The 19,718-nt window shown below is 51.8% G+C and overlaps 1 protein-coding gene across 1 annotated transcript in view; it reads right to left on the bottom strand.

Annotated features, from left to right (window-relative positions):
• Positions 1-15,721, bottom strand: part of MEGF9 (multiple EGF like domains 9) — a 31,509-nt gene extending 15,788 nt beyond the window's left edge. Inside the window, exons 1-2 of the mRNA XM_015878845.3 lie at positions 15,262-15,721; positions 1,374-1,566 (exon numbers count right to left, since the gene is read on the bottom strand). Of these exons, the coding sequence (XP_015734331.2) occupies positions 1,374-1,566; positions 15,262-15,706 (638 nt within the window). The 5' untranslated portion in view covers positions 15,707-15,721. The remainder of the gene's footprint in view (positions 1-1,373; positions 1,567-15,261) is intronic.
• Positions 15,722-19,718: the final 3,997 nt, after the last annotated feature.

Genomic DNA, 19,718 nt, shown 5'->3' with positions numbered 1-19,718 from the left:
TCCCATCCTGGGCTTCGGGCATGGTGCCCAGCAGGAGCATCACACCATCACGCCCAGCAGGACACAGGATGAGCAGGCAGGCACAGTTCTGCACTGTGCCCACCCAGCGGTGCCAAGGGACGTCAGCACAGCCCTGCTGACAGCAGCACCCGGCCCTGCTGACTCACAGCCTCCAGAGGGGACTCCCAGATGAGAACTAAAACTAAAAGCAACCTTTGATTAGTGGCTGCGGAATCCAGGCATGGCGACAGCATGTCAGGTCAATGTTCACTCCCCAGATCAATGGCTTGCCCGAGGGAAGGGGATTTTTTTTTATTTTATTTTTTAGTTTTATTTGTGGTCTAGTTAATAAACAGCACTTCGGCTGGTCAGATGATGGCACATGGATAGAGATACCAATAACCATCACACGGTGCTGCTTTAAAAGGCACTTTGGCAATAGTCTGAGCAAGCCGACAGCAATGCATCACTCTTATTCTGCTGCCCTGAGCTCTCAGCTCCAGGCTGGCAGAAATCAGCAGCTGCAGGAGCTGCTGGAGGCCACAACCACACTGCTGCTCTGCTCACAACAACAGGCCCTTTTTTCTTAAGCCAGGGTGCAGGAATTAACCTGTGCGAGTTAATGCTTGGCTGCTGCTTTCATTAGTTATAATAGTAATAATAGCGATCATAATAACAGTCATAAACAGCTGGCAGTGTTTTTAATGTCAACAAAGCAGGAGCCGGCAGCTGGTGTGCCCGGTCCTGAGCAGGGTGGAAAACTCACAGCCCCAAGAGCCACCTTCTCAGTAAGAAGGTCGTTCCATTCAAGTGCTGAACTGCATTTAGGTCTTGATTTTTTATCATGTACGTTGCCAGAAAAGGGCCAATAATGCAGGGCTTGGGCCCTTGGAAAAGAAATAAAGCATGAAATTCTTACAGACAGCGTGTCCCTGCAGGATGCTGCAGTTCTGACTCAGCACCAGCCTTGGCAGCAGAGCGCAGGTGCTGAGCACAGAGGGCACCCGGACCAAACCCCAAAAGACAACAAGAGCAATGCCAGCATAGCAGAATTCCAGGCAGAGGAACACATTCTTTATGCAGCAACTCAGGAGCATCTGCAGCAGCTCTCTTAGGTTAAACGAGGCTGGTTTAAAGCCCAGGCAGGGAATGAGCCACAGGGTGGATGAGAGCAGACCCCGGTGCCACACCTGCCCCAGCCACCACCAATAACCTCCAATTAGCACCAGCCAACATGACCCATCTGCAGGCATTGGGTTGGAACGAGATGATCTTTGATGTCCCCAAGACATTCCATGACTCTGATTCATACTTGCTCTGTATCTCAACCCTCCCCCCCAGCCCACCCCACTTGGGTCCATTTGGTTACTCACTCATCGCAGCTGGGTCCGAGGGCACCAGTGGGGCTGCAGGCACAGGGCAGGCAGTGCTGTTGGTTGTGGTCGAGGTGGAAGCCGTGGGCACAGTGCTCGCAGTGCAGCCCTGTATAGCCTGGCAGGCAAGTGCAGTGTCCCGGAGTGTCGAGGCATCCGCTGCTCCCCACAGCACTGCAGTTGCATGGTTCTCCTGCAAGAGGGAAAGAGATGCTGAAAGGAGTGTGAGGAGGGCACAGGGATTAGGTCATAGCCATATTATGGGTCTAAGTGCTTAAACACATATATACACACACATCCAGATACATAATCATGTTTGTGGTTGTCTAGTTACATGGTTTGTCAGGAGCTGAGCAACAGTAGGTGATATTGGGGTAAAATAACAGTGCTGGGTGATGGAGCTGGGCAGCAGGGACACACCTGCCTTGCCCATAATACAATGGCCACCATCAACTGCCCATGAGCTTTATGGACCTACACATGCCCTTTGGAGACCCTCACATCCTCCTGACACCCACATACGTGCTCCAGGGATGCTCACCCTTCATGAGGCTACAAGACCAAGCAGTCAATGTTTTAAGAGAGGAACAAACCTGAGTCAGCAGTGCCTTCCCGGTCCCCATGCACTTTATTTCTCGTAATATCTTCAAGCACCTAACGCAGCAAAGAGAACAACCTCCCCAGCAATTTGTTTCTGACACAAGGTTTATCTCCGCTTCTTCACTGCAAAGTATTTGGTGCCTTAATAATTTACAGTCTTTTACTGCCAACTGTGAATTATAAACAAGGATTATTTTCAGAAAGAGCACATCAGGGCTTTACGCAAGCGCTGCTGTTTGTTATTCCCTGAGGAAAGTCCCAATTGGGGCACTCTGCAGAGGGAAGAGGACAGGCCTCCAGCACATGAAAACCTGACTTCAACCAAGCTCTGAGCACCCCATGAGGACCCAACACTGCAGCTCAATGTCAGTGCTAGAACCTAAGGTTATTTAACACTTACACTGCATGCTTGTGCCCCAATGAACCATGGCTGCTTGTTAAATACCTCGCCTTGCTTCGACTGCTTGTCTGCTTTCTCTCAACATACATACATTACAAAAAGATGAGTTATTTGGCTTTGCTGCTCCACCTGGGAAGTCATCCCCATGGAGGTCACTTGGTGCCTATTAACCCATGAAGCTGGTGCCAGCAAGTAGGACAAACACCCCGAGACCCACAACCACCCCTCCAGAACACACTTCACACAAGAGCCCAACTCTCAGCTCAATCAACCCAGTGGAACCTCATCCATGTGGGTATTGGGCTTTTGCCAGAGTGAGGCATGAAAACATGCACTGAGCCAACACAGCACCTGCACTGCTGGAGACTGTCAAAAACACATCAAAATACCCCTCAAAGCTCAACCTGCGCTGTAGCTGACAGAGCTGTGCTAAAAGAGGACACGAGTCTGGCTTTGTGGCCATGATGTACGACAGGATAGGAGCCAAATGGGTGGTAAGAGCTGGGGCTGGGCCACCCCCAGGCACTGTGATCCCAAAGGCTGCAGGCTGAGCTCAGCAACGGTATCAGCTACAGATCATGTAATGTAGATCATGGCATTTTCCTTCCATGGGCAGGGCTGAGGCTCCCTCGGGCTTTGGGAGCTGTACACCTTCCAACACACACTATCATCCCAGTGACTTTTTCTTCTTCTCCTTTTCTTTTGCGGGTCTCTGCCCACCAAAACTGCACAAAGTCAGGTCCAAACCCAGAGGCAGCTCAGTTCTAACAGCTGAGCTCAATAGCAACATAGACAGCACTGGTTCCACATTCCCCATACAGCAAGCAATGCTGCAAGAATCCAAACCAACACAGGCAAAAGGAGCTTTGTGTTTGGCAGGCTGGAGGAACCTGGGAAATAATTGCCCCTGGGTGCAAGGCACAGCACCACAGGGTCAGCACAGACCTCCCCAGGGGCAGCTGCCCTGCGTGGCTTTCCTCCCTCAAGCACCCAGGAAGACTATTGGGAATGGAGACGCATCATACATTGTACCCCAAGGACAAAAGTCCACTCCGCTGCACCCGGCTGATGGATTCATGCCCTCAATGCCCTTTGGTGGGAAGCAGAGGAGCAGCAGACAGCAGCATCAAAACCCAGCGGCGAGCGCAGCGTCAGGGTTTGACATGATGATGAACTAGACTATGAAAACCCCAGGCTTAATTCAGACAACACTTTGGTGTTCTGACGGCTGCCGGGTTGGAAAAAGCAAATATGATCTGCAGGCAGAAAGGGAACGTGGTAACAAAGCCTCTGCCTTTGAGGTGTGGGAACGTAACACAGAAAGTGGGGATGGGAGAAAAAGATCAGGGAGTGTTGCCCCAGCTCCTGGCCAGACCCAGGTACTCAGAGCCTTTATTCTGTTCTATCAAGCAGACACTTTGCTTTTGAAGATAACCTTCACAAACACCTCACCAAGAGCTTCCGCCCCATGAGAAGGATCAGAGGAAGCTGGGCTGGAGGTACTGGTTTGGTTGCCTTCAGCAGCAGGCACAACAAAGCCCCTGGGGTCACAGCTCTGCTCTGAGCTCCTCACCATGCTCTTTCCCCTCACTGCCTTGGTTTCCTCACCCACAGCTCCATTTCCAAAGCATCGTGGTTTCCTTCCCTTCCTTCCTAAAGCACTCAGCTCTCAATGTTAAGAACCACCACCTTCCCTCACGAAGGCATCGGCAGGCTCTAATTAGCCCAGTGACACTGTGAGATCCCTGAATAGAGGCACTATAAAAGCGTGCACCCTTCCCACGTGCTGCTACTCCTCCAGCCAAAAAAAGGAAGCATCACTCCCACCACGAGCTGCATTTCAACCTTCACCACTCACTGCCAGATCCACGGAGGCAGCTGGAGGAACAGAGCAGGTTCCCATCGTGCTGCAGCAACAGGCACGCTGCTCACAGTGCAGAAGACCCAGATTTAAAGTGCAATTACAGCCAGCAGCAAGCCTGAACTGAATAATTACTATGCAAAAGTCATAGGTTGCCAATAAACCGGAGAAGAGTCGCTCCTGGATTTTCACCCTACTGGATGCACACCATCCCTGTAGGATTACTGAAAGATCTGCTCAGCAGCACCAACACAATGATGAACCTGCTGGGATCTGTGCATGCACTGATGGACCAAACACGTCCCCAGCCATGCCCTGAGGCACAGAACTCAGCGCTGAGCCCAGCACTGAGCCTGAGGGCTGCTTTTAGTGAGCATTTCTATTGCACGCACAGCACAGCCTCCAGCTGGCTGTCCTGGAGGGCTCCTTGCAGTGCAAAAATTGCCTTCTGAATCATATACTTTACTGCATCCTATTGGACATGCTGTGTTTTTGGTTCTTGCATGTGCTTTAAGCGTGACTCTTTCTTCCAACTAAGGCACTTAGTGAGTAAATAATTTAAAAGCTGCTGAAAACAAAGCAGCAAAAGAAGAAATAGCTGTGAGATGCATCAAGATGCCTGTATGAAGCCTATATCTGCTGGAGACATCCTTAAACCCTGAACTGCACTCAAACCCTATGGCTGAGAGCAATGGCCCAACACTCCCTGAGCTCCAGCATCAGGGCTGTGCCCACATCCCTCTAAGGCACATCCCCAGCCTGGCAATCCCCTGACAGCTCCTCACCATGAATTCTAGCATGCTGCCAGCACACAGAGCAGCACTGCTCATGTTAATGCTGTTAAGAGCTTTACAGGAATCACTTGTGTCGTTCTGTAAAAGGATTGCGTAGGTCAATAGGGGAGAAAAGACAAGGATTTCTCAATGCTTATACACCACTTGTAATATCGTTAAAAGATTAAACATGTTTGTTGAGGACAATTAAATCAGATTAAATCCATCTCTTATCACTTGGAAAGAAACACAACGTCAAGGTGCCAGCTCTGGGTCGCCAACAGCACTTCCATCATTGTGGGGCAGGCAACTGGGGTGCAGCCAAGACAGTCACTGCTCCTGGGCTTCCAAGGGCTGTGTATGGCTTCTGTCATCCCTATCTGAGCACAGCAACAAGCAGCAGGCCTTAAACAAACCCAAAAATGTGGAGGATGAGTTATTTTTGTTCCTTTCCTGCACCTGCAGTCAAACATGCAGTCATTTGGTTTCCTAGCAGTTGGTGAAAGCTTCTCTGTGCAGCGCAGGCACGAAGCAATTTGTTGTTCCGCCGTCCTTTTTGATGCTGAACAAACCAGCAACCCGCACAGCAAGCTTTGAACCAGCTCCTTCCCGAGCAACGTGTGTCAAAGCAGCCAGACACACAGGTGTGTGACTGAAGCATCAAACCCTGCCAACAGGCACAAGATCAACTAACAAACACAGGTTGCACGACCCATCAGCCCCGCTGGGACACAGCCCAGGGCAGCCGGGACCCCACCACAGTGGGGAGCAATTCACACCTAACACCGAGTTTCCATACACAGATAAATCCTCCGTGTCTCTTGCACAGTATTTGAAAGTCATTTTCATATAAAGAATGCGGTCCTAAAGTGTTTATGATACAAGAAGCTGCAGCAACATCAAACAGATGGAATGAATGTTGAGCGATCGCAATCCTGGCAGTTAATAAAACCCAGGCTTGATCCTTTCCATCAATTCAGAAATAGTTTCGTTGGTATTTTCCTTTACTTGGTTATATTTTCACACTAATATTTTCACAAACGCCTGCAACCATATAAATATTCTGCCTTTGCTGTTTATAAAGAAAAAAAATGGGGTGTTTTTTTACCACCCAGAGTGCGACACAGCCGAGCTGGGAGGTTGGAAGCAAACAAGGCAAGACGTAACCTTGGCACACACCTGCCAAAGCAGTTTGGGAAGCTCAATCCTGCTAGGCACGCTCCCTTTGGACCGCAGGAACCTCAGCTGTTTTGTCAGCAAACCCCTTCAGATGGAAGATGAAGGCACCTCGCACAGGCCGGGGATTTATGAGCACGCTTCAATTTTGGTATCTATCCGCCACGTCCTCGCGGAGAGAGGGATTAAAATAAAGCGTGCATGAATAATACAAACTATAATCAGCTGTTCCAGTCTCTGTGTGCTCAGATCCCTGCAAAAAGTAATTAAATTCACAAACTTTGCTCAGCGCTGTGGGGAATTGAAGCTAATGAACGGGTGCATTAGTTTATACCGGAGTTTTAACGGCGCTAACCTTGGGCAGGAGCCATCCTTACCAGCACCCGCACAGGGTATGAGCACTGCTGCATGCACCAGCAGCAAGAACCCTGGGTTTCTTCCCTGATTTTCAAAGCCAGATGTTTTTCAGATGTTATTCTACACTAAGCATGCTGACCTTCCCAGGGCTGCCCACCTGCAGCCCTGCATGCTGCTGCTGTTCATCTTCTGGGGGATGCTCCAGCACTGCAAGCCCATCCCACTGCCAAAGGGAACAACAACAAGCTGCCATACTGGGACAACTGGTCAGTAACTGGTGCCACTGGGTGAAGGGGCAAAGCCAACTGATGAACATTCATGCTGAGGACTGAGGCAGATGCGTCACCAAGGACACAGAGCTCAGCTTCCAGGCACACGGATGGGAATGTTCAGCCCAGCACTTGGCATGCAGCCCCAACATCACACCCAAATTTGCTGACTGCTGACACAGCATGAAATCCCTGACGCTGCCCAAAGCCCCACAGAAGCTTTGTTATCTCAGAGCTTTGCCCTCCGGCCTTCTCCTGGAGTTAATTTGTTGTCAATGATTTGGACTATGCCGATGCATGGTGCAAAGCACTCATGTTCTCAGCTGAGGCTCCCAAGGGCTCTCCCCTAATTAAAAGCATCTCATCAAGCTCCCATCTATCAGCTGCCCACCGAGGATGGCAGATACAGCCACCAGCCCCACGTAAAGCACTCAGGTCTCCTAAGCAGCCCAGATCTCCAGCAAAGGGCAGCAGTGACATCCTTGACCACCATAGCTGACCTGCCACGCAATGTCCTTGCAGAACACAGCTGCTGGGGCTCTAGTGCAAGAAAGCTCCGACCATTCAACCAAGGGCCTGTTGTATGGCAGTACTTTGCTCAGCACAGAAATCATCTCTACAGCTTTAACACATCTCCTTGAGCACCATCAGCACTCCTCTCTCGTTTCAAGCCGTCACTCTTACACTGGAAGAAAATACAGAGCAACAGCACAGAGATGCCAGAAGCAACAGCACGGACGTGCAATCAATACAGAATTCAATATGAAAATGCACAAGCTGGCTTCGGAGGGCTGCAGGCTATTCTGTGTTTAAGCCTGTGGAGAAAATCTGGAATGCAAACTTCCATCAGCATCTCCAGCAGGTGGCCAAGGCAGCTCCTTTCAAGCTTCAGCTCCTCCACTGGAGCAGCAAAGGGACAGATCCTCTAACAAAGGCTTCTTTTATCCCTAATGTTAATAAACACTTACTGAATGTGTTAATGAAGAGGCGCTTTGCAGAGCCTGAGGGAAGACCCCCACACACCCCATCCTTCTCAGGGAACCTTCTCAGCTCATTGCATGCTCAGCTCTGAGATCAGGTGAAGCCACAACAGTACAAGATTCATTTGCCACATCATTTTCTCTTTCTTTTTTCCCCCAGCTCTAAGTAAACATACACAAAGCTCCACTCTTCACAGAAAAACAGCAAAGTATCATAGAACCATGGACTGGCTTAGGGTGGAGGAGACCTTATAGATCACCTAGTAGTTCCAACAGCCCTGCCATAGTGTTCTCCCTTCCGTGCATTCAATATAACACCTCTGCAGAGGAGGAGAGAAGAAAACCTCCCAGCAACCCAAAACCTGGGTGTTCTGGTTCTCAAGAGCTTGGTTCCAAGTTTAATAAAGCTATTTTGTCTCATTGCTCAATGAGTGGAATTACCACAGCAGAAACTCTACGGGGAGAGTAAGGATAGCACAAGGCATGAGTAATCACAACTGGTTTCAGGCAGGTTTTGCCATTTGGGTCTGGTTTCAAGGCTATGACAACACAACGCTATAGGCAAATTTGGATTTACCACGATTCTTGCCAGGTGAGTAGTTGCAAGCTGTGAAGCACTGCAAGCATGGGGAGCCCTGGAACAGCACAAGGGAAATGCCCTACCAGGAGGGAATAGAGGATGCTTCCTGCTGGCCAGGTTTTATGGCTTTATTCCTGTATTTTATAACACAGGCCTCATGTTTGCCCTGCAATGCTTTGCATGGGACCTGGTTCTGTGCTTGCTTCTCACTGTCATCCCATTCTGGAGTTCCTCAAGCCTTTGCTTTCAGCCGGCACCAGCAGAACTGGAATGTGGACACTGTAATGAGACAAAACCTGCTGGCAAACCCTAAGAGGAAAAGCCAAACTTCTGAAAAGGGAACCGAGCTGGGACAGAACACATCAGGGAAATAACGCATGGAGGGGGAGGTGGGGATCTGCAGCCAAAAGCCAACATTACCTTCTGGGTACCAGCACCCCGAGGTCCCCAGAGGAGGAGGGGATGTCTGGAAGCACCTGAGCTCTCTATGATTTCTCCCTCCAGCTGCAGCACTGGCACAAGGCCAGAGCACAAACCCAGCATGCTCAAGGCTGAGCCCATCTGTAGGGCTTGGAGGGCATCCCTGCTGCTCCCCCGAGCCCTGCAGCAGATTGATGACCCCAAACAGGGATGCAGCCACACACACACACGCGCCTTAAGAGACAATGCCATCTCTTATTTATTTTCCATTTCCAGTGGGTTAGATTTGCACAAAGGCCTCCCCTGAAGAGAAACAACCAAGACAGAAGGAATGGAAGGGAAGACCCAAGCACAGGACATCAGCGATAACTCACATCAGCAGGCAACGCTGCTGACAGCTTACAGTAAGCTTCCAGGAGGAAAAAAAAACAAAAAACAAAACACAGAAAAAACGCTCCGAGTAAAATAGTTAAACCCAGACAAATGTTTGTCATTCATTATCTGGAGTCAAGCTTGGATTTCTCAACAACGCAGCTGAGCCAAAGCAAGCGCGTTAATAATAAAAGATATTTTCCAGGGAGCTCCACGTTGGGCGTGCAGCCTGCCCTTGAAGGGAGAAACGCTGGAGGCAGGTGGAGGCTGTTTGCTTTTCTCCAAGAACAGGTATTTAGCTGCCTGCGTCACAACACTTATCGCCAACCGAAGCTGCTGGTGCTGCTCCCTGGGCACGCGGCCACGGGGATATCATGCAAGGCACTGTAGTACCTGAGTCCTGCCCTGAAATTGGGACAGAGCACTGACACACACACACCTTGGTTATAGCTTCCACCTTAATGCAGCTGCTTCTAGGGAGATGAAGATGGCCATGGTCTCCAGTGCTCAAACCCAAGGCAAATCCTTCCCCAAGCACCAAAGGGGTACTGGGGAAGATGCAGCCCAGGAGGGAAGGCAGAGCAGGATGGAGCCACTGCAACCTGCTGGGGCAGCCACAGCCAAAAGGCATCTGATGTGCTCACACCAAGGGAGCAAACACCCAGCTCAGGCAAGATCCGCAGTGCTCCAGCTTCACTTCCACAGCATCACAGACTATCCGAAGCTGGAAGTGCTGAACAACCTGGGGCAAGCCCTGCACCTGCTCAAGGCAAAGACAAGGAGGGATTTCCCCACTCCATCACTTATGCATCGCATGAGCCAGTTTGTAGGAATCTTACCCCAAAATCCTGCCCACCTTCCCATCACCAGCATCCCTTCCCAAAACCAGATGGCTCCCTGCAGCAGTCAGGTTGGTGTGTCTCAGTGCTGAGGCAAGGGAGGAACACCAGAAAATATATATATATATAAAAATCTATAATATTTCCTTTGTTCCCAGTGACAAAAGGCTTGAGTTATGGCTGACAGAAAAATGGATTTTCTATCCCACAGGAAGTCCTGGCCTTACTAAAAAGCAAATACCTGATATGGAAAAGAGGGCAGGAGGAAAACAAATCACTGCAGGTTTTCATGAAGCTATGAAGAATTTGGGGGGGGAACAAAACGTCAAACAAACTGCTTACAGTGGGAAAATCCTCTGAATGAAAAAGGATCTTTTCCAGAAAGGGAGCTATTTTGCTGATCTTGACAAAAAAAGCTCTGAGAAATTAATAGATGCCTCCTTTTGAAGGCTTTCAACTCACACTGCTTTGCATCTTTGTGCTTTTCAAGAAGGAGCCCTTGCAGTGCCTTCCTTGCACGTGGTGTGCCCATAGAAAGGCACTGGGTTCAGCCCCTGCCTTACCATGGATGTGAGCAAGCGTCAGCAAGGCTGGAAAAATAAGGAAATAGAAAGCAGCGTTTCCTCTCTGCTTTACCCCCAGGGAAGGGAAGTGCTGGTCCTTTGGCTCACTCATGGACCTCGTGCAGCCATCCTGGCTAACAGCCCATGGGACGGATGTGGGCAGGGTGAGCTCAGCCATGGGACACAGCAACGGATGTGGTGGCATTCCCGGGGTGATCCCATCTCCAAGCAGACCACATCTCACCCCGCAGGGGAGGAAGCTACGGGTCAAGCAGCAATTAAAGTCATTTTCTTAATATCGAGGAGCCCCAACCAACCTGTGACAGGCTACAGGAAACATGCATTGCACCCACCCCATTCCAGATGGTTTCAACCCCACTGAGGTGCCTCTGGGCTTGAGTCACAGCACCAGGAAGGACGAGGCATCACCTCCAAGGCCAGAGTCCTCCCAGAACATCCCCCAAACACGGCCACAAATCCACAGCACTGCCACCAAGGAAGCACTCAAATGGTGTTAAACCAGAAGCTCTCCACGTGCTAACAGCAGAGCAGTGCTTGGGGAAAAGCAGTGTGAGAGCTGGAGAACCACCAGGGGGGAAAAAATAAAGCAACAAAACAAACAGTCCATTTCAATATCCTTTTCATAAGCAGCCGAAATGAACCCAGGAACACATCAGAGAATTATCATTTAGCACAGATCAAACAGCAGAACTCGCGCATTAAAGATACATGCAGCATTAATCAGCTACGCAGAGTTATGTGCCATCATTTCCATAAATAATACGGGATCAAAGCAGCCCAAGCAGCACTATCAGTTAATATAGGCAGCCAGTCAGTCAAAATACAGTAAAGCTGCCTGAAAAGTGCAGCAGGGTAATTCACCAGGAATAAAGCAGATCCATCTGAGAAGTGGCACGACCAGTTAAACGGGTGAGGGCTTCCCGCAGCCTTAATTACACAGGTGATGCCATGAAGCCAAAGCAAGGCAATAAAGGGTCAACGTAACCCTAAAATGAAATAAAAGGGGAAAAAAATAAGAATAAAAATGAAACCTGGGGGATGTCGGCTTGCATCTACCTGGAGGTGAACACCCCAGCAGCAGAGAGAGCACCAACCCAACCAGGAGCATCCCTCAGTGCTGTTTTGGTGCTGGGCAGTGATGGCCACAGCAAGGATGCAGGGTCAGGACATGGAGCTCCCCCAACCCAAGGGGGACAGACCCTGCCACACAGCTTGAGATGCATCCCTCGCTGCATGCAGAAAGCCTGTGTCATAAAGTCTTTAGCTGAAAGGCTGCAGAGCCATTTAGCCAGCTGATTTTTAAAGCAGGCATGCAGAGAAGCACGAGCTATAAATAGCAGGGATGCCTGCCTTGTCATGTTTCTGCTGGCTTATTTATAAGGACGTGGGGCGAGTGAATTAAAAATGGTAAAAAAAAAGAGCAGCTCGGGCTTCTCCCTGATTTCAAGGCCGGTTTTCCTCTTGATACAGACCTCGGGGGTTTCGTTGTTTATCCTTATCCATGCAAAGAGCAAACAACCGCCTCTCCTGCTGAGGCTCTGAATCGGTTACATTTACAAGGCAAATTCTAATTCATACAGCAGGTGCTCAGCAAATCCTCCTTCAAGCAGCAGAACACCACACTGAGACTTAGCAGGAATCCACGCAGCACCAGGAGCTCCTCGTTGACACCTGCCTGGAAACTGGACCCATGCAGGATCAGGGACCCCACATCCATCCCAAGTAACATGGATGAGTGCTCCAAAGCCTGTTCTGATAGCGATGCTCTGCACACAACCTGAGCATCCCTTGGGATCTGGAGCCCTCATGCACAGCTGGGGACAAGCAGCAGAGGTGGCTCTGCTCTCACTATAGGACCTGGACCAGCATCACCAGCCACCAACCTGCAAGGGGATGGGGGAGAGGTGTCCTCATGAGTCCCCACGCATCCTCGAGATCAACAAGCCCTGCTGACTCTGTGTGTGTTTCCTCCAGAGCCCGCACTGGGGATGAAGCACACAGTGCAGGGCCCTTGAGCTTGAACACAGCCAGAAGCAACGCAATAACCAGCACGCAGCCACGTTATTCCAATCTGACCCAACTGAAAGTCAAATTCAATTTGTTGGGGCAGGGGGGAGGGAAGAAGAAAAGCAGATAATTTCCTGTGAAGCGCAAACCCTGGACTGCAGGCAGTTTAACAAGCCTGCAGGTGGGGTTCTCCTGGGGTGGTACAAAGCCTTGTGAGCTCCCAAGGCAAGGCAGATGGTGAGGCTGCAATCCTCCCCCCAGGCTGTACACCATGTTAACATCCCACCAACCACCCAGCACCAGTGCTAGCCCTGGCAGCACTTCCCCCTTCACAAGGCAGCCCCATGGAGCTGGATGCACGCAACCCCCAAAGAGAGCTCATGTCCTTGCTGCAGCCTCATTGAGAAGCCTCAGCTGCAGCCTGAGTGCTGCACAACACTTCAGCATCCCGGCAGTTTGGGGGTTTATTTTAAGCACTTGTCAGAGGTGCAGCAGAAGGAGCCGTCCTGGCCAGATGGCTGCAGGAGAAATCCCTGCTCTGCTCCCGGCGCGGGCACAGCTTCAACTCCATTGCCAGCAGATGCCTCACACAGCCCATCTCCGCTCTCGGGAGCACCAGGAGCTGCAGCAGCACTCCCCGCCAGCCCGCTGGCATCGGTCACAAATATTAGAAGCATCATGATGACTTATCCCGGGTATTTATAGAGCAAAAACACTCTGAAATCCCTCCCTGACTTCAGCAGGCCGATGCATCTCCGTTCCTCAGGGATGGCTCCTTCTGTGCTCCTCTGCCCACAGCTCCTTGGGACGTCCCCTGGATGCCCCCAGCTCCCCTTGGCAGAGCCTGCAGTCACAGTAAGCAGCTCATTGCAGCACAGTCCCACTCCAGCTCTTCCATCTCTGTGTTTCCCACCTGGCAGCTCAGCAGAGCAGCGTTTGTCCCAAAGGAAAAAAGGCAAAGCTTAGCACTGCACAAAGAAGCTAATAAGTGTGACTTTGGGTACTTCATAGGTCCTCCCAATAGCACTGCTAAGACCAAAACTCTTGAGTCAGGACCGTTGGCAGCATCTGATTCAAGAGTGACTCAGGCACAGCAGCGTGCAGGCAGGAGGAAGGCAAGTGAGCCACAGGCAACATCCCTGCATTGTAAGCTCAAGGTAAAACCCTACAATGCATTCCTCAATTGAAGTAAAGCTCTGCCCTGGCTGCTCCCATACTCAACCCAAGTAACATAAGCATCCTCCTTACCACGACCCTTCACGTCTGTAACTTGATTTCCACGTCCTTAATCGAAACCAAGATGTGCCATCCAGAAACCTGTGCTGAGAGCATCCCAGCCATGGGCCGCAGCCAGCAAACCTCACCAGCACCCCAATGGGGTACAAGACACCTGCACCCATCCTTGCTCCAAGTGCCAAGAGACCCTCATGCACAAAGCACCCTGCAGGAAGGAGCAGACAGAGGGGTTTTGTTCCCCATGCAAAGACAGTCCAAGCAGGGCCATGCTAATTGCATGCACCCACCCCAGCAGTCCCTGCAGGTTGAGGCCACCCCAACCCTGAGCACACTGGGTGCCGTATGGATAAGGCAGGGCACGCTCCTAAGCCCACCTCCACAAACAAACAGGAGGATTAGCAATTTGCTTCTCTTAAAAAACAGAAAATCCGGGATTTTAACAGGATTGACAAGAAAAATAAACACTGTGAAACTGGGAATGGGAGAAGAAAACAAACCAGACAGGGACTGAAGGGCTTCTGAAAAATCAGAGTGAGAACAACACACCGATGTCAGGATTTCAGTCTCGGTAGCATTGAGAGGACTGGCACATCAATTCCTTACCAGGAATAAAGCTATCAGCATTAAAGGAATTCCTTCTGATGGCTGTGAGAAGAGGCCCATTCGCTTCATACAATAAAGGATACAAAGGAGAATTAAAGGCACTGAAGCCAAGAAGGCCAGCAGCTGACCCCATGGATCCCACTGCCTCCATGTGAGCTGGGAAACCTCCCATTAGGTGCCATTGGACATGGCCAAGCCCAGGGAGCAGCTCCACACCACCAGGCCCCCAAAACAGCCCTGACACATCACAGCAGCCAGTAAGGCCCAACCCCATCCTGCTAACGAACCACAAATAGCCCAACAAACTGAGGCTTCAGGAAGGCATCACCAGCTCACGTGCTCCCACCCCACTAGCACTAAAGGGCATAGAGCGAGCGGGGACCAGCACCTGCTGCCATTGACACACGGGCATCCCAGTGCCACCACTGTGCCCATCCCCATGGAGCAATGGGGGCAGAGGAACCAGGCCAGGAATAGGCAGAGCAGTGGGCAGGGAGGGGTGGCATCCTGCTGGGTCCAACCTCATGGCAGCACAGCAGGGTTTTGCTCTTTAGGACCCCACGCCCTCCTCCCGCTGCCAGCATCTCCCCATCTCCATCCTTTCTTTCTCCTGGAGAAAATAAAGCCCCGAACTGCGATGTAACAACGAAAAGCACTGATGGCTGCAGGCAAAAGGAGCCGGTAACGCCAAGAGCGCTGTTGTTCAGCCTCGGGGGCTCCGCCATGGGAGCAAACATTAACACCTATAGAGAAATAAAGCAAGCAAAAGCAGGAAGCAGCTCTCCGGGACCCGCGGGCACAAAGGGACCCCAGGTACCTCTCGGCGCTCACCTGTAGGGCCCGCGTCCTCCTCCTCCTCCTCCGCTTCCTCCCGGGGCGGTTCCGATGGCGGTGGCGGTGCGGGGCCGGGCCGGGCCGTCGGGCCGCGGTGCCGAGCGGTCGGAGCGGGGCTGCTCTCGGAGGGTCCACCACTACCGCTACCGGGCTCGGAGGGCGGCGCTGAACCGGGTGGGCTCAACCCGTTAACATCAACCAGCAGGGCGGCGAGACACAACAGGACGAGCCCGGGCGCGGTCCGAGCCCGTCGTCTCATGTTGCGGCGCGGCTCTCCGCCATTCAATCCTCCATCCCGTCTCTCTCTCCCGGTTCGGTGGCTGCTCACCGGGAGGAGGCGGCGGCTCCGGCCCCGCTCAGCCGGCCATGCCGCACAACGCCCGCAGGCGGCACCCGGCGCGCCCCGGCCCCGCTGACAGCGCCCCGCCCGCTGGGGCGGCATTGTGCGAAGCGCTCCGCCCCCCAACACCGCCCGCCCCGCTTTATGATGCTGCCATACGGCCCTGCTGTGTGTCTGAGGCTTTGTATCGATCTTATACCTTTATAACCTTATATATACCTTGATGGAGCTTGTGCCTGCGTTCCCACGTTTCGTATCACAGCGTTTGACGCCGTCGTTTCTTTTCTATACATCGTTATATACCCATATCTATCTATCTATCTATCTATCTATCTATCTATCTATATAACTGTTCATATTTTCACACCTTTCATTCAAACCACCCTTTCGCCCCAACCCAGCAATAATGAAGCCTGTCCCCACTGCCCCCTCACACCATTCTATGCTCCCACCCCTCAGGGTCCCAGTACACAGCTCCCCCCTCCCCCCCATAGGGACAGCCACGGGGTGACAGAGCTGTGGGTCCCAGCCCAGGAGTGACTTTGCCCCATCATAGACATGCAGTGATACAGATGTTAATCATTAACATGGGGCACAGGGATGCACTGTGAGCTCAGTGTTGTGTAATAGGACTGTGGTTATCAGCATTGCTGCACATGGCTGCTAATGGTGCTGTGACAGCTTGCAGGGCCCAACAGGACCAGAGAGCAGCCACTGCTCTGCATCCCTCAGCATCCTTTGCATCATAGAGTCACAGGATGGTGTTGGATGGAAGGTACAGAGATCACCCATTTCCAGCCCCCAGCTGTGGGCACCTCCATGGATGGGGCACCTCGTGTGGTGCAAACAGAATGGCCTGGGTTGAAAAGGACCACAATGATCATCTCATTTCAACCCCCCTGCTGGGTGCAAGGTCACCAGCCACCAGACCAGGCTGCCCAGAGCCACATCCAGCCTGGCCTTGAATGCCTGCAGGGATGCGGCATCCACAGCCTCCTTGGGCAACCTGTTCCAGTGCGTCACCACGCTCTGTGTGTCACCCTCTGTGACAGGCAGGTGTTGGCTTTGCATCTCTTTCATACAGGAGGTGACCAACACCCCCCTGGAATCAGGCAGCCCCACCTTCACATCCAGGCTAAGAGCCCTTCTTTAACACCTTATTTTGGGTTTGTCTGCAAGGACAACACAGCTGCTGGGAGTGAATTGCTGCTCGCTAATTCACCACTCTTCCCCCATATCCATTCCCTTCTCAGAAATGAATGGGGCTTTATTCAGGCCTGATAATGTAATAATGATCCCCCAGCAGCTATGCCGTGCCGTTTCCCTCGGGACAAACCCGATGGCTTTGTGTGATCTCCGCCGTTCCCCGAGGTTTGAAGGCACCCTCCGGACTCAGCAGCTCTGCAGCACCCACCTCCCATCTCAGCGCTGCTCATCTGCGCTCCAAAACGATTCTCCCAGCGCCGGATGACAGGGAGAGCTATAAAGGGCTGCAAGAAGGAAAGGAAACGCCTCAGAGCCCCGGCGATGCTCCCACCCCCCGCTGAGATCCACCAGCGCTACGGGCCGGCCGTACCGGGCGGCAGAGCTCGCCGCTCCCCCTGCTGCTGTCAATGAGGGTTGCAAGCGCTGCCCGCAGCCCAGCGACCGAAGCAGCCCGAAACGAAGCGCCCCGACACCCAGCGGTGCTTCTCGCGACGTTCCGGATGGGCACAGCCTCATTTCTACGTTCAGTCTGCAAATAGAAAGAGAGAACGGTGCGTCCTCGGGATGGAGCTCAGGTTGGGAGAGTCTCAGCATCCTCCAGGGGTTGTTCCTATTCCATCACATCAGCAAGATTTCCTTCCCCACTGCAAAGTTTCCAGGAGCTGTTTAACAAGCGGCGTTCTCTGACCTATTTGCAAGCCCCAAACCTCTCCCCACCACCCACCGCTGGAAAGCTTTGATAATTCAATGAGATGTTAATTCTGATACCCGCTAGAACTCATGATCCAAACCTCCTTTTTTATATAATTATCGTTAATTGCAATGCAGGAGTAACAAGCTTTTACCACTGACTCCATTTCCAAAGCAACATTGTGCTGCACAGCTCCCATTGGGCCTGGGCAGGCAGCTCCCCAACATGCACACAGCCACAGCAGGGACCAGCAGGACCCATCCTGCTCTTCATCCTGCCAGCAGAGCAGGATGTGTTCATGTGAAATAAAGGCAGGAGGTGCTGGTGGCAGCGGATGGGATGTGGCAGCAGTCCCCATGGGTCCCAGTTCAGCATGCATTTAAACAGCGCCTTGACTTTGGGTACATCAAGGTCATACACATGGAAAGCTAAGCTCCTTTTCACATCAAAAAATGGTCTTACACATGGAAAAAGACTGAATAAATCTGAGTGTTGCATACGTTTCTCGCTGCTCGCTGGGAGGTTGGGTTGGAACAGCTCTGCACTGCTAACTCAGGTTGCTCAGAATCTTGTAGCACTTTGTATTGTGCTTTCACCTCCAAATCCACTCAAAATCTCCCAGAGAAGCAAAACTTGCAGATCTCTGGATGGAGGTGACCGTGCTTGCCATGATGCAGCCCCGTATAGTAGGGTGGGAGAGTTTCCCTACTGCACATCCACAGAGGAGAGCAGCAAATCCTCCCCTTGTTTGATGCTGGATTGTGCAGGCAAGTCCTCGAATGAGAGACACTGAGCTACCAGGGATTATGCAGCTCCTTTGAAAAAGGGCTTTTCTTCCAGATCCCTGCAGCAAATCTCCTGCTCTTACCCACCCCGAAGCACCGGTAACACTCTCTATCTCTGCAGCTTTCTGCCACAGACACGAGTTTTGCCTTTCAGCCCAAGGCTGGGGTTTGTCACTGAATGCTGAAAGCGCATTAGTGCCTGGGATGCAGGGCAGGCTTCGGTGGGGCCGCCAGAGTGAAACAAAGCTTTCAGTGTCTGACTGTTTTTCCACGTGTGCCTGTGGTAATGGAACCCTGTGGGCTTGTACGGAGCCTGGGGCTCATTCTGGCCATGGGGAGCTGCAGCATCACACCTTCCCAATGGCACTGCAAGGCAATGAGTCCCTGTAGCCCTTAACATAGTGATGCCCACATAGGGCATCTTATGCCCTGCTGTGCACCAGCTGGCTGCTGTCACCAATGCACACCTTCCACAAAAGCCCCCAGGTTTTGTTTCAAGACACCAAAACTGGGGGGGGGGAGGGAAGGCACCATTTCCCTTTGGATTTGCTCCAAAACATCAGACCTGGTTTTGTTCTCTTTTTAACAGCGGAGGTGATTTATTTCCAGTTTGACTCTGTCTGGCCCTCGCTTCCAGCCACCCGTTGGTGTTTTCCCCCCTGTTAGACTGCAGGCCCTGCAGCACCCAGCCTGCTCCTCCATCAGCTATTTATACGCTGTCATCAAGTCACCTCTCAACCCTCTTTTAATCACACAAACAGATGGAGCTCTGTAAGTTCTCCCCATCCACGGCTGCTTCTCCAGCCCTTCCATCATTTCTGCGGCTCTTTTCAACACCCTCCAGCACCCCCCATTAAACACAGACACCTGAACTGGTTGCAGAACTCCCAAATCAGTCTCTCCAGGACCATAAAGTGCAAAATCCTCTCAGCTCCTGCACACAGTTGCCCCTCTTACACATCCAAGAATGAAATTCTGCCTTTTTGGCTGAAGCTTCACCCATCACCAGGAATATCCTATAGAAATGCTGCTTCTGCTGCTTCATTACAGCCCCACTGGGGCTTCATAGAGAAAAGCTACCCTAAATTACCCCCCCCTTGTTCCATTGCCTTGCACGGTAACCCAGGTGCTTCCTCGATAGGAAATGTTGCTTTTATGGGAGGAAGGTTCCCAGCTGGGATGTTTTCTGCTGGGAAATGGCTGAATTCTCTGCAGACAGTGTGATGGGGGGGAGCAGGGGGTTGGCAGCTGGTGGCTGCAGCACCGCAATGCTCCTCCATCCAGCACACAGCTGTGCAACATCTGCCTGCTCAGTGCAGGCACATTGCACATCACACCCTCCTGAGCCCCACAAGCAGCACAGCACCTCCCAAACCGTGGGGTCTGGATCGGTTCTGTTGCAAGGATAAAGGAGTGACTGCACAAAGAAGCC

The sequence above is a fragment of the Coturnix japonica genome, chromosome 21 (genome assembly GCF_054131305.1).
Source record: "Coturnix japonica strain WE chromosome 21, WE-NBRP24, whole genome shotgun sequence".
In the NCBI taxonomy this organism is placed as follows: Eukaryota; Metazoa; Chordata; class Aves; order Galliformes; family Phasianidae; genus Coturnix; species Coturnix japonica.
Note: the sequence above shows the minus strand (reverse complement) of the source record. Positions and strands in the feature narration are given on the sequence as shown.